General features: G+C 39.3%; 2 protein-coding genes and 1 long non-coding RNA gene across 6 annotated transcripts in view; 2 read left to right on the forward strand and 1 right to left on the reverse strand.

Moving 5' to 3' along the window:
• Nucleotides 1–929, forward strand: part of LOC309381062 (macrophage mannose receptor 1-like) — a 34616-nt gene extending 33687 nt beyond the window's left edge. The window contains exon 30 of the mRNA XM_081931465.1: nucleotides 315–929. Coding sequence (XP_081787591.1) covers nucleotides 315–544 — 230 coding nt within the window. The 3' untranslated portion in view covers nucleotides 545–929. The remainder of the gene's footprint in view (nucleotides 1–314) is intronic.
• A 7135-nt stretch (nucleotides 930–8064) lies between these two features.
• LOC309381064 (macrophage mannose receptor 1-like) overlaps nucleotides 8065–22634 on the forward strand; it is a 45706-nt gene continuing 31136 nt past the window's right edge. For both annotated transcript variants that reach the window (XM_081931466.1, XM_081931467.1), the window contains exons 1-12: nucleotides 8065–8199; nucleotides 10056–10457; nucleotides 10811–10984; nucleotides 12641–12805; nucleotides 13274–13387; nucleotides 14510–14653; nucleotides 15632–15814; nucleotides 16322–16479; nucleotides 18114–18227; nucleotides 19495–19610; nucleotides 21265–21413; nucleotides 21539–21738. In XM_081931466.1, coding sequence (XP_081787592.1) covers nucleotides 8115–8199; nucleotides 10056–10457; nucleotides 10811–10984; nucleotides 12641–12805; nucleotides 13274–13387; nucleotides 14510–14653; nucleotides 15632–15814; nucleotides 16322–16479; nucleotides 18114–18227; nucleotides 19495–19610; nucleotides 21265–21413; nucleotides 21539–21738 — 2004 coding nt within the window. In that variant the 5' untranslated portion in view covers nucleotides 8065–8114. The remainder of the gene's footprint in view (nucleotides 8200–10055; nucleotides 10458–10810; nucleotides 10985–12640; nucleotides 12806–13273; nucleotides 13388–14509; nucleotides 14654–15631; nucleotides 15815–16321; nucleotides 16480–18113; nucleotides 18228–19494; nucleotides 19611–21264; nucleotides 21414–21538; nucleotides 21739–22634) is intronic.
• The window catches only part of LOC309353409, an 81298-nt gene continuing 69150 nt past the window's right edge, over nucleotides 10487–22634 (reverse strand). Inside the window, exon 3 of one of the 3 annotated variants that reach the window (XR_014161815.1) lies at nucleotides 10487–10551. This is a non-coding gene — a long non-coding RNA (uncharacterized lncRNA). Of the gene's footprint in view, nucleotides 10552–15646; nucleotides 15735–21313; nucleotides 21411–22634 lie in introns of those variants that run through there. The other 2 variants (XR_014161816.1, XR_014161817.1) reach the window with 2 other exon arrangements.

The following is a 22634-nucleotide window of genomic DNA, read 5'->3' on the forward strand; positions in this document are numbered from 1 at the left end:
TGTAGTTGTTGCCAGCTGCGATGAAACAGCTAACATCTTTTGGGTTGGATTCCTTCACAGCCTGCCAAAACCCTTTTCTTTAAGAAGGGACAAGATGTTTCTGACTCCACATCTCTTCTGCTTCTGTATCCCCTCTCCATGCCCTCCAGTCATGTGGCCATTTCATTGGTCTGTAAGTTCTTGGCACACTATGCTTATGAGCTGCAAACACCACCCAGCTATCCCTCCTTTTCATACAAGGGGGTCTATTTGTGTGTGTGTTTCTCTATTTGTGAGTTTGTGTTTGTGTGATATACATCTTTCCCCATTCACAGAACAAGAAGATATTCCTGCATCAGCACATGGCAGAGTTGCAAAGGTACTTCTACCGGTTATCTTCATCCTCATTGGCATGGGTACTGCACTCTATATTTTCTACAAAAGAAGAAGTAGAAAACAACAAACCACTGGCAGCTTTGAAAACTCTCTGTATCGTGACAGTGAGATCGTTCTTCACAATGATTCAGAAGTGCTTGTGGATGATAAAGAGGGAGATAGGCTGTAATGTGGGAGTAAGTCTCATTGAGCTCAATAGGAATTACTTCTGAATTGACAGGGTTAGGATTGCATTATTAATTCATTTCCAAGAAGTAACCATATGCATATGCAGAGGTCCTTTCTATCACCACATTCATTGTGTGGCATGCTCTGAATGCATAATTATTATTTAGAAAAAAAACATATTCTAAATAGAATAAATTCAAATTAAGGTAATTTTAATCTGTTTTAGTATTTTAACTTTTGTATGTTTTTAAGAATGGTTGGAATTTCTCCTTGATTTTATTGTTTTATCATTTTGTAAACTACTTTGTGGTTTTTAAAAAATCAAGAGGTGTATACATTTTATGAAATAAAAAAATTATAAATTAAAGGTGACTTGACTTGAAAAACTAAGGACCATGTCATTGATATCCTTTGGCAACCAAGGTACTGCACAATATTTTTGCCCTAAATCAGCACAGTGTCCATGCATAAAGCTAAAATTCCACTTGTCTGGTTTTATAGGAAGAGTATGCACCCCATACTCTTATGGGGTGCATCTAGCCCTCCTCCACTCTTCCAGGGAAGCCAATCATCTTTTTTTTTTAAAAGGAATTCCATATGTGCAGCTCTGCCGATTCAGTACCTAATTTTGTATATGTTCTTTCCTATCCAAATAGGCCTATTTAGTACAGTACTTGCCTTTAAAAAGGCTACTAAACATTATATGGGCTTGTGTGGGCTTATACAACAATAACTATACTTTACTCAGAAGTAAACCCCACTGAATTAAACAAATCGTGTATACCAGATTGCAACCTGAATTGGTTATTCTTAAAAGGTACCACGCAGAACAGTTAACAAGGCTCCCCATACACCTCCAGGCCCATAGGAAAATATTATCATCCACAGGCACACATACTTTATTAACTCTTATGACTTCTTTCCAGAATATGGAATAAGGAATAGTCAAAGTATCCTACATACTGATAACCTGAAACTAATAACCTGTTTATTGATAATATATTGATAACCTGTAAAGCACTCTATGTGGGTCTTTTACAGAGATGCAGCTCAGTCTTATACCTCAGAGGTGAGGAAATATACCTCATATATACCTTATACCTCAGAGGTGAGAGCCACGTTTGCTCAAGGTCTGGGTTTCTAGAACAACAATCAGTGTCTAAAGGTGTCAGGGCCAAAGCATACATACACAACCCACTCACCCCACTTAAACACACGTATAATGCATTTGGAGGGGCTCCCGCCCAATTGCAGAGAAAGAGGAAGCTTATGACACACCAATGAACTCACTGCTAAGATGTTCAAATATAGCATTTCCTCTTTTCCTGAATTAATTCTTCTGAATTATCTTGTAATATCCTGGTCAGTCACTCCAGCCATGGGAATGAAGAAGTCACTTGAATAGTTCAGTTCATAAATTTATTGTTCCAGCCAAAGGCCATGACAAACTTGTATTAAGCAATAGTATTAATAAAATAATGCAAAACATCCATTCATAATATAAAAATATGCAAAGACTTTTGCCAAATTCCTTTGCATTAAAACAGTTTCCCTTATGCATCTAACACCTCCAATTCTAATATTATTTTGCCTTTAAAAATCCAATTTCGAACATTCATGAGGTAAGAGGGAAAAGTTCCAAAGATACCAACAAACTCAAATCCAGCTTGATTTCAGATTAAACCTCTGAATTACAACAGTTTATCACAATTTTATCTAATTCAGATCTCCTGATTATTTTTTACAGCCATTATATAGAGGGCCACTCTCTGTGTTATGAAGCTGTTATTGTCACTCAAAAGAAACCAAACCATTTCTGTTCATTCTAACACTTCAAAAGTGTTCACAAAAGGCAATACTGAAGGAGAGACTATAATATAATCAATAGCACTTCCACCATGTTTGTATATTGACCTTTAGAATTTATAAATTGTTCTTGTTGTTGGCATCTATCTGTCTTGGGAGACAATGGAAGAGTGTGCCTTTGGAGGTAAATTCAAACCATTACAGTGCCTGCTATGGCTGTAGAGACCAGATGAAGGTATCTGGTTTTGCTTCTGCAGGTACACCATGGTGTTTCTTCTCTCTGTGTTCCTCCTAGCAGTCTTTCTTCCTCTGTCATTGCTATGGATGCACAGCCTGACTCACTGTCTCCTGACTGCTGTGTTGTGTTGTGCTGTTGTGTTGTGTTGTGTTGGAATAGAAATTCCAAAATTTTCAGGCCCTGTGCATTATATTTCTTGTCCAAAGAACAATGTGAAGTTAGGCAGATATCTTCCAAGTCTAAGCCTCAAGGCAGTAAGATACCCTTTGCAGTTGCTCCAGTTTGGGCATTAAAATCTCCACACAAAAAAGTATAAATACTCTGGAGAATTCATATGCTCCAGTATGGATGCTAGCTCTGACCAAATCTTGGTGGTCTGTGACAAACTATTAGTAGGGGGAAGGTAGATGTTTATACAGAAAAGAAAGATTCCTAATTCAGTTCTGAGTGGTACCAACGAAAGCTGATCATTTGAATTCCAAAATTTGCTAACCAAAATTCTCCTGCCAAATTACATATAATAGTTTGTGGTCAAAACCAGTTGGATACTGCATAATATTTTATTATTATTATTTTAAAAAACAGTATTCGTTCCCTGCCAAATATTAACAACACAATCCTATATCCACTCAAAAGTAAATCCTACTAGTTTACCACACAATCTTAACCATGTCTACTCAAACGTAAGTCCTATTGAATCAGGATTAGGATTGTAGAATTACTCCCAGAAAAGTTGGTATAAGGTGCTGGGAAGGACCAGATTCCAAACAGGCTATGGGTGGATCTTCCCTCCTGGTTTACAACATTAAGGAAGGGTTAAGGAATGATTTACACAACATAACGGACACATTACATTTAGCTTAGAATGTTAATAATGCGTTATTAAAATGTTGCAGAGGAACCATGGTTGCAGAGCAACCATGAACCAGCAATAGGGAAACTGTTGTTGCCAACAAAACAAGGTAGAAACATTTTAAATTTACCAGTACGTCCTGTGACATTTTAGAATAATTTATCTAATGTCATTCTAATAATGTTTAAAAGGTCAGTACAGATCCAGCCTATAAATTAGACAAATAAACTTCCCTGATCAGCAGCCAAGGAAAAATTACGGTACACGTCTGTTGCTCTGGCCTTCTTAGGAGGAAGATGTCAGATGAATCAACACATTTTAATGCCATCATAAATTGCACATACATTCTATATTTCTCTTCAAAAATTATTTGATAGATGATGGTGATTATAAGTTTATTGTCATTACTGAAATCGTTTCATGTACGTGCCTACCAGGAGCTTGGGCAGCTGGGCAGTTTGTGCTTCTTTGATCTTCTGGACCTTGTGCTGGAGGTGCACAGACGGACAAGGTGGCTGGGCAGGCCCAGATGCTGCTGCTGAAACCCATAAACTTATTCCAACTCATGTGATATTCACGCATCCACACCATTACCCAATATGGAATGTCTGAGCTGGGCAACAAAGGGAGTGGGAGGAGGGCTCCCCTTCTCTTTTAGACTTCAGAGCAAGTGAGAGGGCAGCAAGCGTGGGGGGAGTCCATCCCCCTGCCCACTAGTTTAAAGGAGGAGGAGTTGCTTCAAAGGGTGCTTTTACAAGCATTTGAAGGCACTCTCTGTGCTCCCCCTCCATGAATGAGCAGTTGGGCATGGGAGCCTTTGGATGGGGCCATGGCCCCCAGTTTGGAAGTCACTGCTCTTTATCTCTGAAGCTCAAATAAGGAGCAGCCGGAGTTCAAATCCCTGCTCAGTCATGAAATTCACTAGGTGGCCTTGGGCCAGTCACAGTCTCTCAACCTATCCTACCTCACAAGACTGTTGTGAGGATATAATGGGGAAGAGGAGAACAATTTATGTCACCTTGAGGGTAACAAATGTAAGATAGATAGATGATAGATATAGATGATAGATGATAGATAGATAGATAGATAGATAGATAGATAGATAGATAGATAGATAGATAGATAGATAGATGATAGATGATGATAGATGATAGATAGATAGATAGATAGATAGATAGATAGATAGATAGTGTGTGTGTGTGTGTGTGTGTAAGATATAAATGCAAGAATAATATATAAATGTAAGAATAAAGAAAATAAATAAGAAGTGATTTTCAGTCACTGTGAATGCGGCCCCACTTTCACATAATCTGAATAGCTGTTGAATGGCTTGAAACTGTTGAATATTATATTTATTCACCTTTTTAAAAAATGAAGTTTATTCTGGCAGCCCAATCCTAAATAAATTTGCTACAAAGAAAATCCAATTCTGCTCAAAAGGCTTTACTACCAAAGAAGGGTGCTTAAGCTTGCAGCCTGTATACATTTAATAGTAACATTTTCATCCCTTCTTATTTTCTTGTTGTGCCTTTTCACGTTTTACCTAAAGCAATTTACATGCAAATACTTCCACTTTTAAGGATGCGGGTGGTGCTGTGGGTTAAACCACAGAGCCTAGGACTTCCCGATCAGAAGGTCGGCGGTTCGAATCCCCGCGACGGGGTGAGCTCCCTTTGCTCGGTCCCTGCTCCTGCCAACCTAGCAGTTCGAAAGCACGTCAAAGTGCAAGTAGATAAATAGGTACCGCTCCAGCAGGAAGGTAAATGGCGTTTCCATGCACTGCTCTGATTCGCCAGAAGCGGCTTAGTCATGCTGGCCACATGACCCGGAAGCTGTACGCCGACTCCCTTGGCCAATAAAGCGAGATGAGCGCCGCAACTCCAGAGTCGGTCACGACTAGACCTAATGGTCAGGGGTCCCTTTACCTTTTACTTCCACTTTTGGACTTACTGAACTTTCTCAATTTCAGACAACATATGGTTTATTAGCTGATGATAGCTTACTGCACTCAAAGACTTGAAAACTGGTTTCTTAATATCCTGTTGCAAAATACATTTCTTGAAAACAGTGTCCATTTGACTTAAATGGAACTTAAAGCTAGTCAGAAAAGCCAGTCAATAATGAATAGTAAAAGTTAGTCATCCTACATAGATTTCAAAAGTGCATACTAGTTTGAAGAACTGTTCCTAACTATAGGAGCCAAAAAAAGGTTTAGCGCTTAGGGCCTGCACAAAAATCATTACTATAGTGATTTTTTTCCCATTCCAGTTGTAAATCCCAAATTTATTTTCTTCAACCTTGGGTCCCCAGACGTTGTTAGTCTATAACTCCCATGATCCTCAGTCAGCATAATCAGGGATGAAGGGAGAGGTAGTCTAATAACACCTGGTGATTCTAATAACACCTGAAGGCTCGAGGTTAAAGAATATTGGCCTTTTTAAGTATAATTGTTTAATTGTACTTTGAAATGGAAAATGACTCCGTATGTGTATTGCTAAGGGGGCATGGAAAATTCTAGTGCAACTAAGAAAAGCTCTCCGGGTACCTAAGAGGCTGGTAATTAACTGTTGATGGTATGTCTGCTGCTCTCTCACATGGTCTTTAACTTTAGATTACATGGGAGCAAATCTCCATTTGGAGGGAGTTCTTTGTTCTCAAGCCACAGCAAAATAAAGGTATGCAAATAAGTCTATCCTGGAGAATAAAGCCTCAGGCTGGATGCAGGCTAATGGAGTCTGTGTGTGGAGCAATATACCTTTGATTTCAGGCCTGTTTGGAGTAATATTATATTTCTAAGAAGATGTTCCTGTGCTTGAACAAGCATAGGATTTTATACAACTATTTGGATGCATCATTATTAAGACTATTCAAAGAAAGTTCTGTTAGTAAAGTTTTGGAACCATATTTTGGTCTGGACAATTTTTATTCCAAGAAGAGTCAGATTTTATTCATCCTATTGCTTTAAGTTGCACAATATTACTATCTGCAATAGGTCTAGTATACCTCACAATGTGGACCATCAGCCGTTTGCTCTGCCTGTGATCTGCATTAGTAGTGTTTGCTTGAATGGGCAGGTAAAGTCATGAGAAAGACCCAACACGGAGTTGTATAATGGGGGATGGGGAACTTGTGCATCTTCAGACATGGTTGGACTCCAACTCTCATGAGTCCCATTCAGTATGGCAGCAGTCAAGGATGATTTGAGCTAAAGCCCAATAACATCTGCAGAGCCACAGGTTCCCTATCCCTTTAACAATGTGGTCGGTTTTGTAAAGCTCTGAACATTTAATAAACCAGATTTAATCTATAAACAACCTTGAGTCCCTGTAAGGGAAAAAGGTGGGATACAAATATAATAATAGTAAATGATGAGGCTGATAAGCTTACCATGCACTGAAACATCAAGCTCAGCTCCAACATGGCCTCTATGAAAATGGTTTGTGTTGTTATCTCTTTATGTTTATTCTCCAAGCCAATGCTAAGAGAAGTGAATCCTAGCTTGCACTCCTGCTTGACTTGCTTCTTTCTTCGGGCAGGCAGGTAGAGAGAGCAAGCTTTAGCCCCAGGGACTGAATGTGGCCCTCCAAGCACCTATATCTGGCTTTTGGGACCCTCCCAAGACACCATTCATATGTTGTACCTTCTTTGGATGTTTTTGCCTGCCTAAAATGTGCCCTTGAAGACTAATAATGCTTCTTGAATGCCTGGGGGGAGAATATGAGAAAACTGCATGTCAGGGCATGTGTGTGTGTGAAAATTAATATTTGTTGCTCTACACCAGGGGTCAGCAAACTTTTTCAGCAGGGGGCCAGTCCACTGTCCCTCAGACCTATATTTTTTGGGGGGGGGGAATGAACGAATTCCTATGCCCCACAACCCATTTTTTTAAAAAAACACACACATTCTACTCATGTAAAAAACACCAGGCAGGCCCCACAAATAACCCAGAGATGCATTTTAAATAAAAGGACACATTCTACTCATGTAAAAACGCATTGATTAGTTTGCTTACCCATGCTCTACACAGCAGCGGCGTGTGGGCCCTGGACGGTTGCTTCTATTTTACTTTACTTCTACTTTCCCATTCCCCAAAGCAAGCCATGGATGTTGCTGGAACTGGGCTCCAGCCACTAAATGAACAGTTCTGTGAATCAACTCTGAAAGTTCCATGTCTGAGGAAAGGGACTCAGATTCCTAGCTGAAGATTGTCTCTGAGCTTGGCAAGTCTCTGACAGTACTATTGCTAACAAGAGTGTCTGGGAGTTTTTTTAATAGAAAAAAAATTGTGCTGGTGCCCACCAAGAAGTTGTTACACCAAGTGCCACACTTTTAACATGTGGGGGGAAAAGGTGCGAGTACCATGTACCCTTGAGTATTCCCAGAAAGAAAAACACTGGTTAACAATTTGTATCACCTATCCCCTCTTCCCTCCTTTTTATTTTTTTTTATTTTTAGCCCTGAGCATTATTATCTTGAATTTTAAACTGGTGGATTTTACAAGGCTAAGTGGTGGGGAAAGAATCAATATGGCCCGAGCTATTATTCTGGAATAGGTATTTCCCATGAAGCTATGCTGTGTGTGTAGTATTGTGAAAACTTCATTCTGTATGACTCATGATGAAGAAGTAACTGAAAAGCAGCAATCCCTGAGTTTGTCTTATTTTCAGGGGAGCTATGTGGAAGGTTTGGTTGTGTCCAATGCCTGCCTTTTTGCTCTTAAATATCTTGATCCTCGTTCAGCCAGCTTTGCAGGTATCAGGTAAGCTCTTCATCACTTCCATTCCCATTATGATATTAACAGTAAGTGGAAGGGCATCTTTCACACTGTAGATTTACCTTTAAATAATCTTCTGGAAGATACTGTTAAAGGGAAATCCATTAAGTGTTAGATGCAAAGAGTGTTAATTAAACAATTAATTTGCTTTTAACATTGAAATCAGGTTTAAATTTTAGTAGAAGAATGGCTAAACATAATTTTAAATGCAATTTACTACATGGTTGCAAGAAAGAATTTGCTTTTTTCCTATGCGGCAGTCATATCCTGCTACTTATTTTCTTCACAATAAAAAAAATAAGCTGTAAATATAATAAATGCGTAAACAATAACTTTTCAACAAGAAAAATATTCAACATTTCTTTTTCCATCACTAAAAAGTATCTGCATTGTACTCAATGATGTCCTCTGCACCAACTCTTTGATCCAGTGGAGGCTTCCATGAACAGAGCAGGAAAGGGGCAATGTTTGCCATTTCCCACTCCCCCTAAATGATGATATTTCCTCTACAGCTCTGGAGAAGATTGGGAGAATATGTAAGGTCTGAAGGAGTAAGAGGGAATTGACGAAATGTTGTGTTTCCTTGCTAATGTCCCGTTTTTTGCTAATAGAAGATACTGCAGGATCAAAGAGCCTTCCTTCCGAGAGAACGACACTGCTGGTCACAGCCCCCTGTGCTTTAGGAAATCTGAATAGCATTTATTCCTCACAAAAGGAAACAACCACATTGTTATAAGAATGTAAAATAAAGCCTGGTGGATGAGGCCAATGGCCCATCTAGTCCAGCATTCTGTTCTCACTGTAGCCAACCTGATGCCTGTGGGAAGCCCACAGGCAGGCACAGAGCACAAACACACACTCCCTTCCTGATGCCTAACTGTACTTGAATACAAGGGAAACAACTTATTGAAGTGGCTGGAGTTTTATAATATAGATTATAAACTGTTAGCTTAAATAGCTATGTTATTTCTATCTGTCTATTTCTATCTTAACTGTTCATACAGTTTTCAATGACTCAAGGATATTGTACTTCTCATGTGTACATATTGACTTGTTTATAGTATATTGTCACCATCACCATCATCATCATCATCATACCTTGAGATGAGTTCCTAGCTTAATAACAAGTGCCTGCATATTATTCCCTTTACAAATAAAACCAATGGGGAGAGCATTAGCATCAAGGAACTGATTTGGCGAAAAGGTTCAGCCCACACCCCTCTGTTCTCCCCTCTCCCCAATACTTTTAGAAAAACAAAAAGACATTGGGAAGATCCAGTACAAACTCTCATATGCCACATTTAGTTAGGTCCTCAAAATATTAAAAATAATATTAACTATAATACAATACTTATAACTATAATACAAAAGAAATGTAAAATAAAAATATTCCTAGTGGCTCTGATGTCTTCTTTAAAAATAATAATACAGATTTTTTTAACCAACCACCTTTTAAAAAGCGCAGCATTCCTTAAAAATAGATGCTGAGAACACTAAGGTAATTCACATATTATTCAAAGTAAAATAAGCTGCAAACTAATCTGCAAAAAGACATCAAAATTGGTGTCTTAGCTATATGAACGTAGAAAGTTATTGCCCACAAATCAATAAGAGCAGTGGATAGTGAAAATTAACTACAGAATTAACACAAGAGGCATTTCTCTCTCTCGTCTTTCCATGTTATTGCTTCTTATTATGAATCCTGGTATTATTCTGTCAGTGGTTGCCATAAGCCTCCCGAGTGAAGGGCAGGTAATAAATTAAAATGATTAGGATGATATTTGAAGTTATATGAAACTTTCCCCACAATGTTCCTGTTATTTTGCCTCTTAATTTTACAGAGAGTGACAGCTTTCTGATATATAATGAAAACCTCAGGCTTTGTATTCAGGCTCAGAAATCTCATTCCCCCATCCTGGATTACTGTGATAAAGACAATGAGGGGCAACATTTTAAGTGGATTTCCAATGACCGGATTTTGAACATGGCAGTGAAGTTATGCCTGGCAGTGCCTTCCAAGTCAGACCAGGCCCGAGTCATGCTCTCCCCCTGTAATGAGACCACTGAACTTCAGAAATGGGAATGTAGAAATGACAACCTCCTTGTACTTGATCTGGAAGATTTGTTTTTAAATCCCGAGAGTGGCCAAAAAAGTCGTCTTATACTGTCTAAAGTAGCCACCAGCAAGAGTACCTGGAAGATGTATGGAACGAAAGAAAATTTGTGTTCTAAGCACTATGAAGGTAAAATTCAGAGAAGTTCTCCCTTTTTCTATATGATCACTTCTTTAGACATAGCTTGTTATGTCCTGCTTCAAGCATGGTGAATCCCTTGCATCTGGAGGCCAAAACAGGCATAATAATAATCACATAATTTCAAATTATTTCAGGAAACAACCCAAACTTGATAGCAGGCATGGGAGTCCAGTTTCCACCAGGACCTCAATAAATAAAAAGGCCTCTTTAATTCCATGCACGGCCATGAAAAATCTATCTCTCTCTCTTACACCCACATCCACACCCTTTCTATTAGGAGGAAACTTTTCTTTAAATGTTCAAAATTATTTCAGCATAACATCTATCCATTTTTCTTTTAGCTCTGTATACCTTAAGGGGCAATGCCCAAGGAGCCCCCTGTGTATTTCCATTCAAGTATCAGGATAAATTGTATGCTCAATGCATAAGAGATGGTGATGAACATGGACAACTTTGGTGTGGAACAACTGCAGATGTGGATAGAGACTCTTTAACTGGATATTGTCCAATAAAAGGTAAGCACTTAGCAATCTTTTTTTAAAAGCCCATACTATTCTACCATATATTTGCTGCTTAGAGGAAGGTTTCCCATACAAAGAGAAAAGGGAAGCTTTTGTTATTGCCTCTGCTTTACAGATTGTGAAACTAAAGCAGAAAAGAGAGGGGGTTACCCTGTGAATAAGAACAAAATTGTCAATGATGTCAGGGCCCCCTACAGGATCAGGCTTATAGCTGAAAGGGAGAGTTATAAAGAAATAGCTCAGTTTGTGCCAAAATCAAGGTCTAGAGCAGAGAGAGATAGGGAGCTGCTAGATACAGGATGCAGACAAATTTTGTCTGGGATTTTGGTCTCATTACAACCATAAGCTGTTCAACTGGGAGCAGTTGACAGGGGCTGGGGTTTGATGTTGTTACAATTGCAAGTCCTTCCCCTGTGGTAAGAAGATCAAAGAAAAGAGGGAAATGTCATAAAAATCTTCTGCTCCTGTGCATTTTTTCAATTACATACTTGAAATTTTCAGAATGCACTTACATATTGAAGTTTGAGCCTTTGGAAGGGTAAGGCATGGCTTGCAGTTCATCCGTGCGTTGACCTTGTTTGCATTGTTTTGCTGGAATTATTGAGTGATTTTTGCTTGCAAGTACAGAACAGAGAAGGACATGGCCACAGAGCCTAGGGCTTGCCGATCAGAAGGTCGGCGGTTCGAATCCCTGTGATGGGGTGAGCTCCCGTTGCTCGGTCACTGCTCCTGCCAACCTAGCAGTTCGAAAGCACGTCAAAAGTGCAAGTAGATAAATAGGTACTGCTCTGGCAGGAAGGTAAACGGTGTTTCCGTGCGCTGCTCTGGTTCTCCAGAAGTGGCTTAGTCATGCTGGCCACATGGCCCGGGAGCTGTATGCCGGCTCCCTCAGCCAATAAAGCGAGATGAGCGCTGCAACCCCAGAGTCGTCTGCAACTGGACCTAATGGTCAGGGGTCCCTTTACCTTTACCTTTTACAGGACAGAGAAAGGGTGATAGAAATGGTGTGCTGTTGTTTTTATTAGTGAGCTGTTTCTACTTTAGGTCAAATAGTCCATGGAGGAAATGCATGTACAATTTGGAGTGGGTAATAATTAAATATATGCCTCTGTTATGTATATGTGTGATTGTGCAATGACACTTCCAGCATCCCCGCAGGGTAGACTTGTATTTTGAAAGTAATTCACTGACATGGATGGGGGCAGAAAACAAGGCAGCTGTGAAGGGGGGGGGATACCCTGGGTTTGTACCAGTCACACAGGTTAATGCAATTCAATGCATTAGGTGTAGATGTTTACAGGGAGAAAGTCAACTCACAGAAACTTTCCTGGAACTTGGAAGTCCTGATTGCACATGGGGTTCCAAGTCCTGGGGTACATAGTGAGTTATTTATGTGTAGATTTCCCCCATGCAGATATCCACACCTTATGCATTAACACTGAAGATGGGACTGGGGAAGCCATCAGTTAATGGTGGACTGCCAGCAATATTGTCTTTTGATCACATAAACTTCTGTGTTTCACCATTCTGCTTTGTGTATTCTTTGGGAAAGTGGTTCCCAGATTATTAAAGACTCGAGCATATCCAGCTTCTAAATTTTCTTCACTATTGGTGATTTGATGATTTGACACTTGTTAACAATGATTACAGATGACCATGATGAATTATTCTGGACCAGAAACCACTGGACCAGGGACTTCTATCAGATCAATTCTGACTCAGCTCTAACATGGTACCAAGCAAGAAAAAGTTGTCAGCAACAGAATGCAGAATTACTGAGCATCACTGATTTACAGGAACAAGTGTATGTGACAGGTAGGACATAACAAGGCATATTTAAAGAAGTGATCAGTTTATTAGGATATTCTGTTAATTAATATTGTCTCAACTAGAAATAGCATTTTCAAAATGATAATATTAGATGTACCCTCCCATCACCCAAAGAATTAATTTGGATTCAGTCATTTTCAGACCATTTCAGTATGAAATATTAATTGCTTCTCAGGTTACCAATCTTTTGCAGGTCCTCTGTGTCTTTAACAACTGTAAGAGAAGCAGAAATTCACTGGCTGAAGCTGATGAAGCACTGCATCTATAAGCTGAGTGAAAGGCTTCAGCTGAAGAATTTCTGATTGATACGCAGCTCTGCCAGTAGAAAAAGCTGACAACTCTAGTAATGTTGGGATGAGAATGTTTAGTTTTTGCTCCCATGACCCTAGCTTCATAAATATAAACTTCCTAGCTTCATAATGCAATCTAATTGATTTTCTTTTCCTTAAATAGGATTAACAAGTTGTATGCCTACTGACCTGTGGATTGGGCTGAACAGTTTAGATGATGAGAGTGGATGGCAGTGGATGGGCAACTATCCTTTAAGATATTTAAATTGGGCTCCAGGTGAGTGAACATCTATGTGCCAACAAGGTGCCAACAATTCAATCACATATGCTAATTGCATGAAGGGATTTACAGTAGATTAGAAGATCCAGAGTTTATACTACATAAAATACATCAATTTAAACAGGTTTAATGATAAACCAAATATAATGTATTGCTATTTTTCCTAATGCTTTGCTATAGCTGCTTGGATCATCATTCTGAGAACATCTGCCATTTTCTCTCCACTCAGTTACCTCTTTTTTAATAGGAACCTTTTGATTTATTATTTAAATTTGTATGCTGCATTCCCTATAAACATGCTCAAAGTGGCTGACAACAGACCGATGAAAATGCAAATCAATTGTTACAATAATTCTGCATAACATAATTCAGCCATCCAACAAATAACTCAATTTGATTCTCAAAGAGCTCTGTATAAGGCATGGATGTTAAAATCCCCTAGGACAACCAGACGAGGTGTCTCCAAGGAGAACATCCACCATGACCTGAAGCAGCTTGAGCATGGAATTCTTGGTGCAGCAGGGAGGTTGGTACACCAATAGGAATCCTATTGCCCAGCTTCCAGATCATGCACTCAGAAAACTGGGTCTCCCCAGTAGGACACCTGGTGCAAGCCAGTGACTTCCTAAAAATCACTGGAAACACCCCCCCCCCCAATGATTTGGGTTGCTGTAAGAAAAACCTGGCAGACAAGCAGTGGCAAAAACAGGCCCATCTGCCACGTCTAATCAAGTTTCTGTTACACATGCCAGGTCAATTCCTCCATCCACAAACAAGTCATGGATGGCAATAGATTAAAGTACATGTGTAATAGGGCTTTTTTCGGTGGTGGCTCCACAATTTTGGAATTCAATTCCTGTAGAAATTAGACAGACCCTCTTTTCTCACACTTTTAAAGAGGCTTTTCCATAAGCTGTTGATAGTGGTGGGACAGGACAGGGCAGTTACTGGGGAATGGCTAATTTATTATTTTTTTATGCTGGTGAATTTAAACTTTATCATTGCTGACTATATATTAAAAAGTGGTTTATGGAAATGGCTTAGTACTATTAAAATAATGTTGCAATGTTAACATAGCTTAACATAGGCAATTATCACCTGTCTCACTCATTCCTAAAGGCAGCCCAACTCCAGAAACAGAAAAAATATGTGGATCGATGCTGTCTAAGGTTGGCAAATGGGAGAATAATAAGTGTCAAGAGAAACTTGGATACATTTGCAAAAAAGCAAACTCTTCATTAGAAGCTTCTGTTATTCCTTCAGGTAGGACGATAAACTGGGAATGAAGCTTCCCTATATATCATTATATCATGATTTATGGAGGGTGACATTGTCCATATTTATACAGTAATACAGTTTTGCTGTTTGTAGTGGCATATGTAATGGGAAACATTTTATTGGATTGAGATGACTGAGAGTATTTTGACAGTAGCTAATAATAGGTTAGCAATCAATAAAGACTGCAGGCATGGTCTAAATGCATGTGCTTCATAAACTGTACTAGGCTGGTCTAGGTATGGTCAGTACCTGGGTAGTAGATTTTCTAGAATTCCATGAAATAAAGGTGGGATTTAAATGTAAGGAAGAAATATCTCAGAACAGCTGAACTTTGAACTAGTTAGAGAAGGAGGGTGACCTTCCTGGAAGCCACCTCCTCAGGAGCTTTGGCCCCCTGTGGTATTGATGCACCCCCTCCTTGAGTGCCACTGAACAGGACTTGGAAGTGCAGCTGATGCTAGTGGCTTCCTTGTGACCTGTCTCAAAGCTAGGGTCAATTCAACCCTGTCCAAGGGTGAGGGACTCCCTGGAGTTGGCAAATATAAATCTGGTGGCCCCAGTAAAGGGGCGCTCTGAAGTATGTTCACAGATCAGGCTTCTCTCTATCCCAAATTCTGTCACTGAGAATAGATAATTTATAAGGACTGGTGGGGGGCATTGAGCAGCTTGCCTTCAACAAGGGAGATAAGGAGCGTTTCCATCTATGACTGCCATTGTACACCAAACCCACATTCTATCAGGTCAAAAAAGGTACAGTATGTGACTACAAGAACTGTTTGTTAACATTGACAATAATATAATCATATGAGAGGATGGGTTACCCTCTTTTGTTAATATCAATTGCCAGATTTGCATCTACTAAATTCTGTATTGAGTCAATGACATCATAATGGCACATAAATTATTATTTTTAAAAAACTCCATCTAGTCATGCTATCTTACAAAGGACTGTTTTCTTTTTAGATGGATTTCAGTCAATTAGCTGTCCGGATGGCTGGGTTGCATATGCAGGTCACTGTTACCACCTTAGCAGAGACTCCAAGACATGGAAGAGTGCCCTATCATCCTGTCGGAAGGAAGGTGGTGATTTAATAAGTATACACCACATTGAAGAATACAGCTTTGTCATATCTCAGCTTGGCTACCGTAAGTACATCTAGGAAATTTGGTTCTCCTGGTATCTGATATATATGTGAGATTAAGAGAGATGGTATTTTGTGTTGCTTTTTTGTTACACATGCAAAGATGGAATGTTACTGAGGTCTCTGTCCTGTTGAAAAATACATGAAGATAAACAGGTCAAACATGAGATGACATGGACTATTATCGCTTTCAACAACCTGGTTCAGTCGCATCAACCCCAGCCAATATAATCAATTGTCAGGGATGTTGAGAAGTATAGTTTAAAACATGCGGAGAGCACGAGGTTGGCCAGTTAGATTATCCTCAGTTGTTGTGCTGCATTTGAAAACTGACATTCTCCAATAAGCTGTTTAGCTAGCTGCACACTGACATGTCTATTTGAATTACAGTTGTGAATTTTATCCACATCTATGTACCATAGAACTGTTTGTGATAGGATCCCGTTCAATATCTGGACTCTTTGTACCTAAAGTGTGAGAGCAAATTAATTAGGTGCCTTTATGTTCTTAGAGCCAACAGATCTTCTATGGATAGGACTGAATGACCAGAAGACTCAGATGTATTATGAATGGAGTGATGGTACTAAAGTAACATTCACCAAGTGGCAGAAAGGAAAACCCACACAAATAAATGATGTCCAGAATGAATGTGTCATCATGAATGGGGAGGTAAAAATATGGAACTTCCAGTAGAGATATATTGGTCTTGAACTGACTTTTTGGGTGAAATATTGAGAGTCAGTCTGGCAAACTTAATGCCAAACCCTCAATTTTTAGAATAGTTGAAAAACCAATTCCCAGGCAATTCTGGGAACTGAAGCTCTGTTAGGTCTCCTAACAACTCTCAGCACTCTTAGCAAACTACAGTTCCCAGGGTTCTTTAGATGAAGCCATGACTGTTTAATACTGCTTAATGCTGCTTATGTAAAGGTAAAGGTAAAGGTAAAGGGACCCCTAACCATTAGGTCCAGTCGTGGCCAACTCTGGGGTTGCGGCGCTCATCTCGCTTTATTGGCCGAGGGAGCCAGCATACAGTTTCCATGTCATGTGGTCATCCCAATGCTGCTTATGATACCCCTTTAAATTTATAGTGCCAGGTAAGTGGCAATGCTAGTGTCAGGAGGGGAAGCTCTGAAAAACTACCCAGCACACCATTCACTCCTGTTGAGAAATTAGTGTATGGACGCAGCAAAACTGTATTACTGTATAAATATGGACAATGTCACCCTCCATAAATCATGATATGATATATAGGGAAGCTTCATTCCCAGTTTACCTGGCACTATAAATTTAAAGGGGTATCATAAGCAGCATTGGGATGCGGGTGGCACTGTGGGTTAAACCACAGAGCCTAGGGCTTGCTGATCAGAAGGTCGGCGGTTTGAATCCCCATGACGGGGTGAGCTCCCGTTGCTCAGTCCCTGCTCCTGCCAACTCAGCAGTTTGAAAGCACAAAGTGCAAGTAGATAAATAGATGCCGCTCCGGCAGGAAGTTAAGCAGCATTTCCATGCACTCCTCTGGTTTGCCAGAAGCAGCTTAGTCATGCTGGCCACATGACCTGGAAGCTGTATCCCGGCTCCCTCGGCCAGTAAAGTGAGATGAATGCCGCAACCCCAAAGTTGTCCGCAACTGGACCTAACGGTCAGGGGTCCCTTTACCTTTACATTCTGTTAGAACACAGAAATAGTGTACAATATGGTACTACATGCAGAATTATTTTTCCTGAAAATCTCATCTTCCTTTTTAAAAAAAACATTTTCAGCTGATCATAGTTGCACCATTGCTTGTGTGGGAATTTTCTCTTAAAATCTCAGAAGCCAAACATGTGGCTCAGTAAGACTTAAAGTCTTTGGTAGTGATGCTTCAGTTCTTTGATAGTGAATGCTTTTTACCATAGTTATAGAAAAACTGAAATAAACTATGCAAAGTAAAACCATAGCGCAGAACAAATTTTGCAAACTAAAAGAATTTACATACTATACAAAGATTGCAGAATTTTAAATAATGCTTTTTAAAAAACAAAATAATTCAATCCTAAACTTCTATATTTGAAAATCTTACATCAGTGGGAACTGGACCAGCTCAGCCTTAAGTTTTCGAATTAAGATGACCACTTATGTTTGAATGCTACCATTTCTTGCAACCTGAAACCCTGTTTTGTTTATCATTAACAAGCACAGTATTTCTCAGTAGTTCATTAGTTTTGGTTGTAGATATCAAGGAAGACACCAAGCATCAAGGAAATGAGAAAGTGTAAAGATAGTGAATCATCTTTCACCAATATTTATGTTTCTTCATCCAGGGTGGATACTGGGCAGATTATTTCTGTGAAGTGGAACTTGGTTACATCTGTAAAAGAAAACCTTCAGGAGTTCTTCCTGATGAACCTGAAATTGCTGATTTAAATTGCCAGAGAGTAAGTCTGAAGTGGTTTAAAAAGTTCAATGCACATATATGTCTATCATTTATGTTCTCTACCAGGGTTTTAAAGCTAATTAATAGTTGAAATTTCTCAGCAGCAACTTGTGACCATAAGAGTGTGGACATGATGGCTTGTTCAGATCCATCAATGAGGGACTCCTGTAGGGGGCACAAGCAGAGGGGAAATTAATAGATAAAATTACAGGAATTCCTGAATTCTAGTTGCTGGGAACTGCCGGAGGGAAGAGTACTCTTGTACTCAGCTCTCATTTTCAGGTTTCCTAGAGGCATCTGGTTGACTACTGTGAGAACAGGATGTTGGGCTAGATGGGTCAGTTTAATCAGTTTCCCTTGGAATCTAGTTCTGTATTATAGCTAATAAATGTGATAGAGCTCTGATGTGCTCATGGAGGTATGTGCTCACAGGGGCAATGTAATTCCTTTATTGGATTCAGATTTTGGAATTTGGGGATTCTTCTCTGAATACATGGAACATTTCCTGATTCAGAGAAAAGTACAAGTATACATTGGAAGGTCTTCATCATCCATTCAGCAATTTATGCATTTCAATGGTTAGATTCAACTTTATTCCTTAGCTAGCAGGATTGCTCTGGTTGTTGTTTTTTATTTCACACAACTGTGTTTTCCCAAAGAGCAAAATATAATAGAGATGGGCAAAATTGCTGGTGATGCAACCCAGTGGCAAACATATGCTGGAGGCCTCAGATTCAATCCCTGACATTTCCAGGGGAAAGGGAAGTTGGGCAGCAACACTGAAGACCTGCTGCTATTCAGAGTAGACAATACTGAAGGAGATTACATTCTGACTCTGCTTAAGACAGTGTTGTATGTTCTACTCCAGAACCAGAGGAAATCAGACTCGTCTGCTTTATACCAGACTATTCCCCATAATCTGCTTTAGATTGTTATATTGATAGTCTGGGCTCAAAAAAGAATTGTCAAATGGTCAAAGTACTGTGAACTGCCCTGAGATCTTATGATGAAGGGCAGTATATAAATATAATAAATAATAATAATAATAAGCATTAATTATTATGCTGAGATAAAGACTCTTGCATCATTTCAGAGGGTGACATCACTGACCCAGGCAACATATAGGACATTTCTGTGCACTTCTGTGGTGCTTCATGATGGACAGAGATTCCCATTTTAGTACATATTCAGCAGTGTCATTTGAAAAACCTCATTGTCTCCAACCTAATATTGTAGTAATGTGGTTGTTGGTTCTTTTATATGAACAGGGCTGGAAAAGGCACGGTATCTATTGTTATTTAATTGGACAAACATCTCTAACATTTTCAGAAGCAAAGATGTTCTGTGAAATAAATAAGGGATCTTTAACTTCTGTGGAGAACAGGTATGAAAAAGAATTTCCTTAGATCAAGAATGCAGAAACGAGCATTTTAAATATTGATAAACTACAAAAAGCTATATTTCTCAATATTCAACTGAAAAATAATTGGTCTTGATATTCAGAGGGCATTCTTCACTCCACTTTCCCCACTTCCTGGCCATGAAAGAAAAAAGATGATTTTGTTATGACTATCTGCTCAATTAGTTTTATTTTTAAAATTTATGCACAGCTTTCTTACTCTTGGTTGTGTCCATCTAAATTTCACTCAGACTAGATCTGTTGACATTAATGGACCTAAGTCTGCCATGTTCATTATTTTTTATGTGTCTACATTAAATAGAATGAACATTGGATACAAGCTTATGAGTGTTATGTGGGTGAAAAGTACAATGGTTACAATTGTTAGAGGCCGAATTCTTTGGCCACATAATACATATTAAGAGCTGAACCACAGTCAGGTACTTTCTTGAATGATCTGCTCAGCATTTATTGTGAACTTCCTATTAGATTTGCAATCTGTGGCCTTACTGATTTCCTTGAGACAGCAGCAGCATTTCATGAATCTCAATTTGCTCATCAGGGATTTACTGGTTGTCCTTGTGACTACAAGACACTTAGCTTGAATGATTTTTCTGTCTTAAATGGGTGCATGTTTTCTAGAATATCTTCTAAGCCCATTGATGATTTCCTGTATATATGTATTTTGCTGTTTTATATGTGTGTAGTCTGAACAGAGAATCATGTGCCTCAGTTACCTACTCTGGATGCACTTGTAATTCTTTTTTCAGACTTGTGACAGACCTGTAGATTATGCTGGTAGACACAATATGTAGATGTATTTCTTAGTAAAAACTGACCTGAAGGCATAGGTGTGTGTTGTTGTTTTAACCTTTTACTTTTGATAGCATTGTGGTCACTTTCCCCAGTTGGTTCAACAATGTTTACATCTTGCAGCAGGTTCTGGCTACCACCTAAGATTAAAGCTATCTACACACCATACATTTCAAGTACATCTCTCCCCGCTCCCAAGAATCTTAGGAACTGTAGTTTATTAAGCATGCTTGGAATTGTAGTTCTGTGAAGGGTAAACTATACTCCTCAGTTTTATTAAGAGCATGGCTTTCTATATATGGTGTGTAAGCAGCCTAAGTCAGGCCTGAGACCCCTCTGGTTGGTTCCGTGACCAGCTGCCCTTGGTCACAGTCATTGAGGATATCTAGAACATTTACCTCTTTGTTGTGATTAGAACACACATGCCCCCAATCAATGTGAGAATGTTGAAGCCACCTATTTATCTAGCATTCCCTCTTTTGAATGCCTCCTTGATCTCAGTCTCCATCTGAAGATCTCCCTGAGCACTTTGAGCAGGAGGACAATAGCATATCCCCTGTACTAAAGTACTCATCAGGCTTAGTATTGTTACCTACATGACACTGTGGTGGAGTCTAACCCTTCATGGTTTTCCAGTGTGTTGGCTTCTATGTCTCCTCTGATGTACAGAGTGACACCACCTTAAGTATGCCCTGGGAATAATAATAATAATAATAATAGTAATAGTAATGCACATCAACTCCAGTATGTCCTGAAAATTAACTTCTTCTTTTTTAAAAAAGGTGCACTCACTTTTAACGCACTTATTACTTATTTTTCTATGCAGGTATGAACAGGCCTACCTGACTAGTCTAGTTGGGCTTCATTCTGAAAAATATCTCTGGATCGGTCTTTCAGATGTACAGCAACCAGGGACATTTATCTGGACCACTGGAGACAGTGTTCTGTTCACCCACTGGAATTCAGAAATGCCTGGTAGGTACTTCCTGAAGCCTAACTGGAATGATATTTCACAAGGGGCTTCTACACTGTCATTATTAGTAGTAGTTTTACACATATGAACAGATACTCAATTGGACTGGCGATTGTATCTCCAAAAGGGCAGCTTCCAGGCTGTGTTGCCATGAGAACTGGGACTGCAGCTGGATTGTGGGATGTTGTGAACTGTGAGGAGAAGGCAACCTTCATCTGCAAACAATGGGCTGAAGGTGTGACAACAACTCCTGCCCCCAAACCAACTCCTCCGCAGCTGTGCCCAGTAGGATGGCGTCCAAGCAGTACTAGAAATGTGTGCTTTAAGGTAGGTATAGCGTTTCTTGTGTCTAAGTTCTTGTTTGCTTAAATAGCAAGGCAAAGGTAGACATGCAAGCCATCTGAGAGTGGTTTTTGGTTTAAATATAAATGTTCAATGGATTTGTTTAATTGTGATTCATTTTATTGTGTAGTTTAGTTCAATGTTTTGAACTTTAGTTTATTTGAAATGTCAACTTCAAAATTGATCTTTGGCTGGTTTGCTGTAGATCAGAATGGATTTCTGCTGTAGATCAGAATGGATTTCTGCCTCCCCACTGTTTAGCAACAAAATGACTCCCCCTTCCTTGGCTGCCCTATTTATTCTACTACTGATATGAAGAAAGCTTAGATTTTTGTGTAGAAATGCTGTGAATCTCATTCAAGTCTGGGCTCAGAATTTTTCTGTTGCTGGTTTAACATATTGTAGCTGCATATTTATTTCTGTTTTACTGATCCTTTTTGTTGCGGCTCTCATATTTTGTGTGACCATTCATAATTCTTGTCTCCTATTTTTCAACATTAACCTAAAATTGTTCAATAAGATCAGTTTCAAACTGGCCTGTGAAAGATAATTCCACACTGACAGTAGCCCAGTAAAACAGCTCTGGGCTTAAGAGAGGGAGAGGAAAGGGTACCCAGGGCCCAGAGATTTGCAGCTGTGCTGGCTTAATTAGATAATTCTGGATTATATTTATGGAGTCATTATCCAGAAGGAATATTTTTTATGGTGTTTTGCAACTTTTGTCACCTGTTAAGTAGAGCACAAACCAACCAAATTCAAACCAACCAAAAATGTTTGTTGTATATTCTGTTGAATCTTAAAATTTGTGACACTACAGGCTGAGGAACTGGAGAAAAATTCTACACATCTTTCAGATAATTTTAAGATAATTTTCCTTGTGA

Source organism: Podarcis melisellensis, assembly GCF_964234715.1.
Source record: "Podarcis melisellensis genome assembly, chromosome: 12".
Classification (NCBI taxonomy): Eukaryota; Metazoa; Chordata; class Lepidosauria; order Squamata; family Lacertidae; genus Podarcis; species Podarcis melisellensis.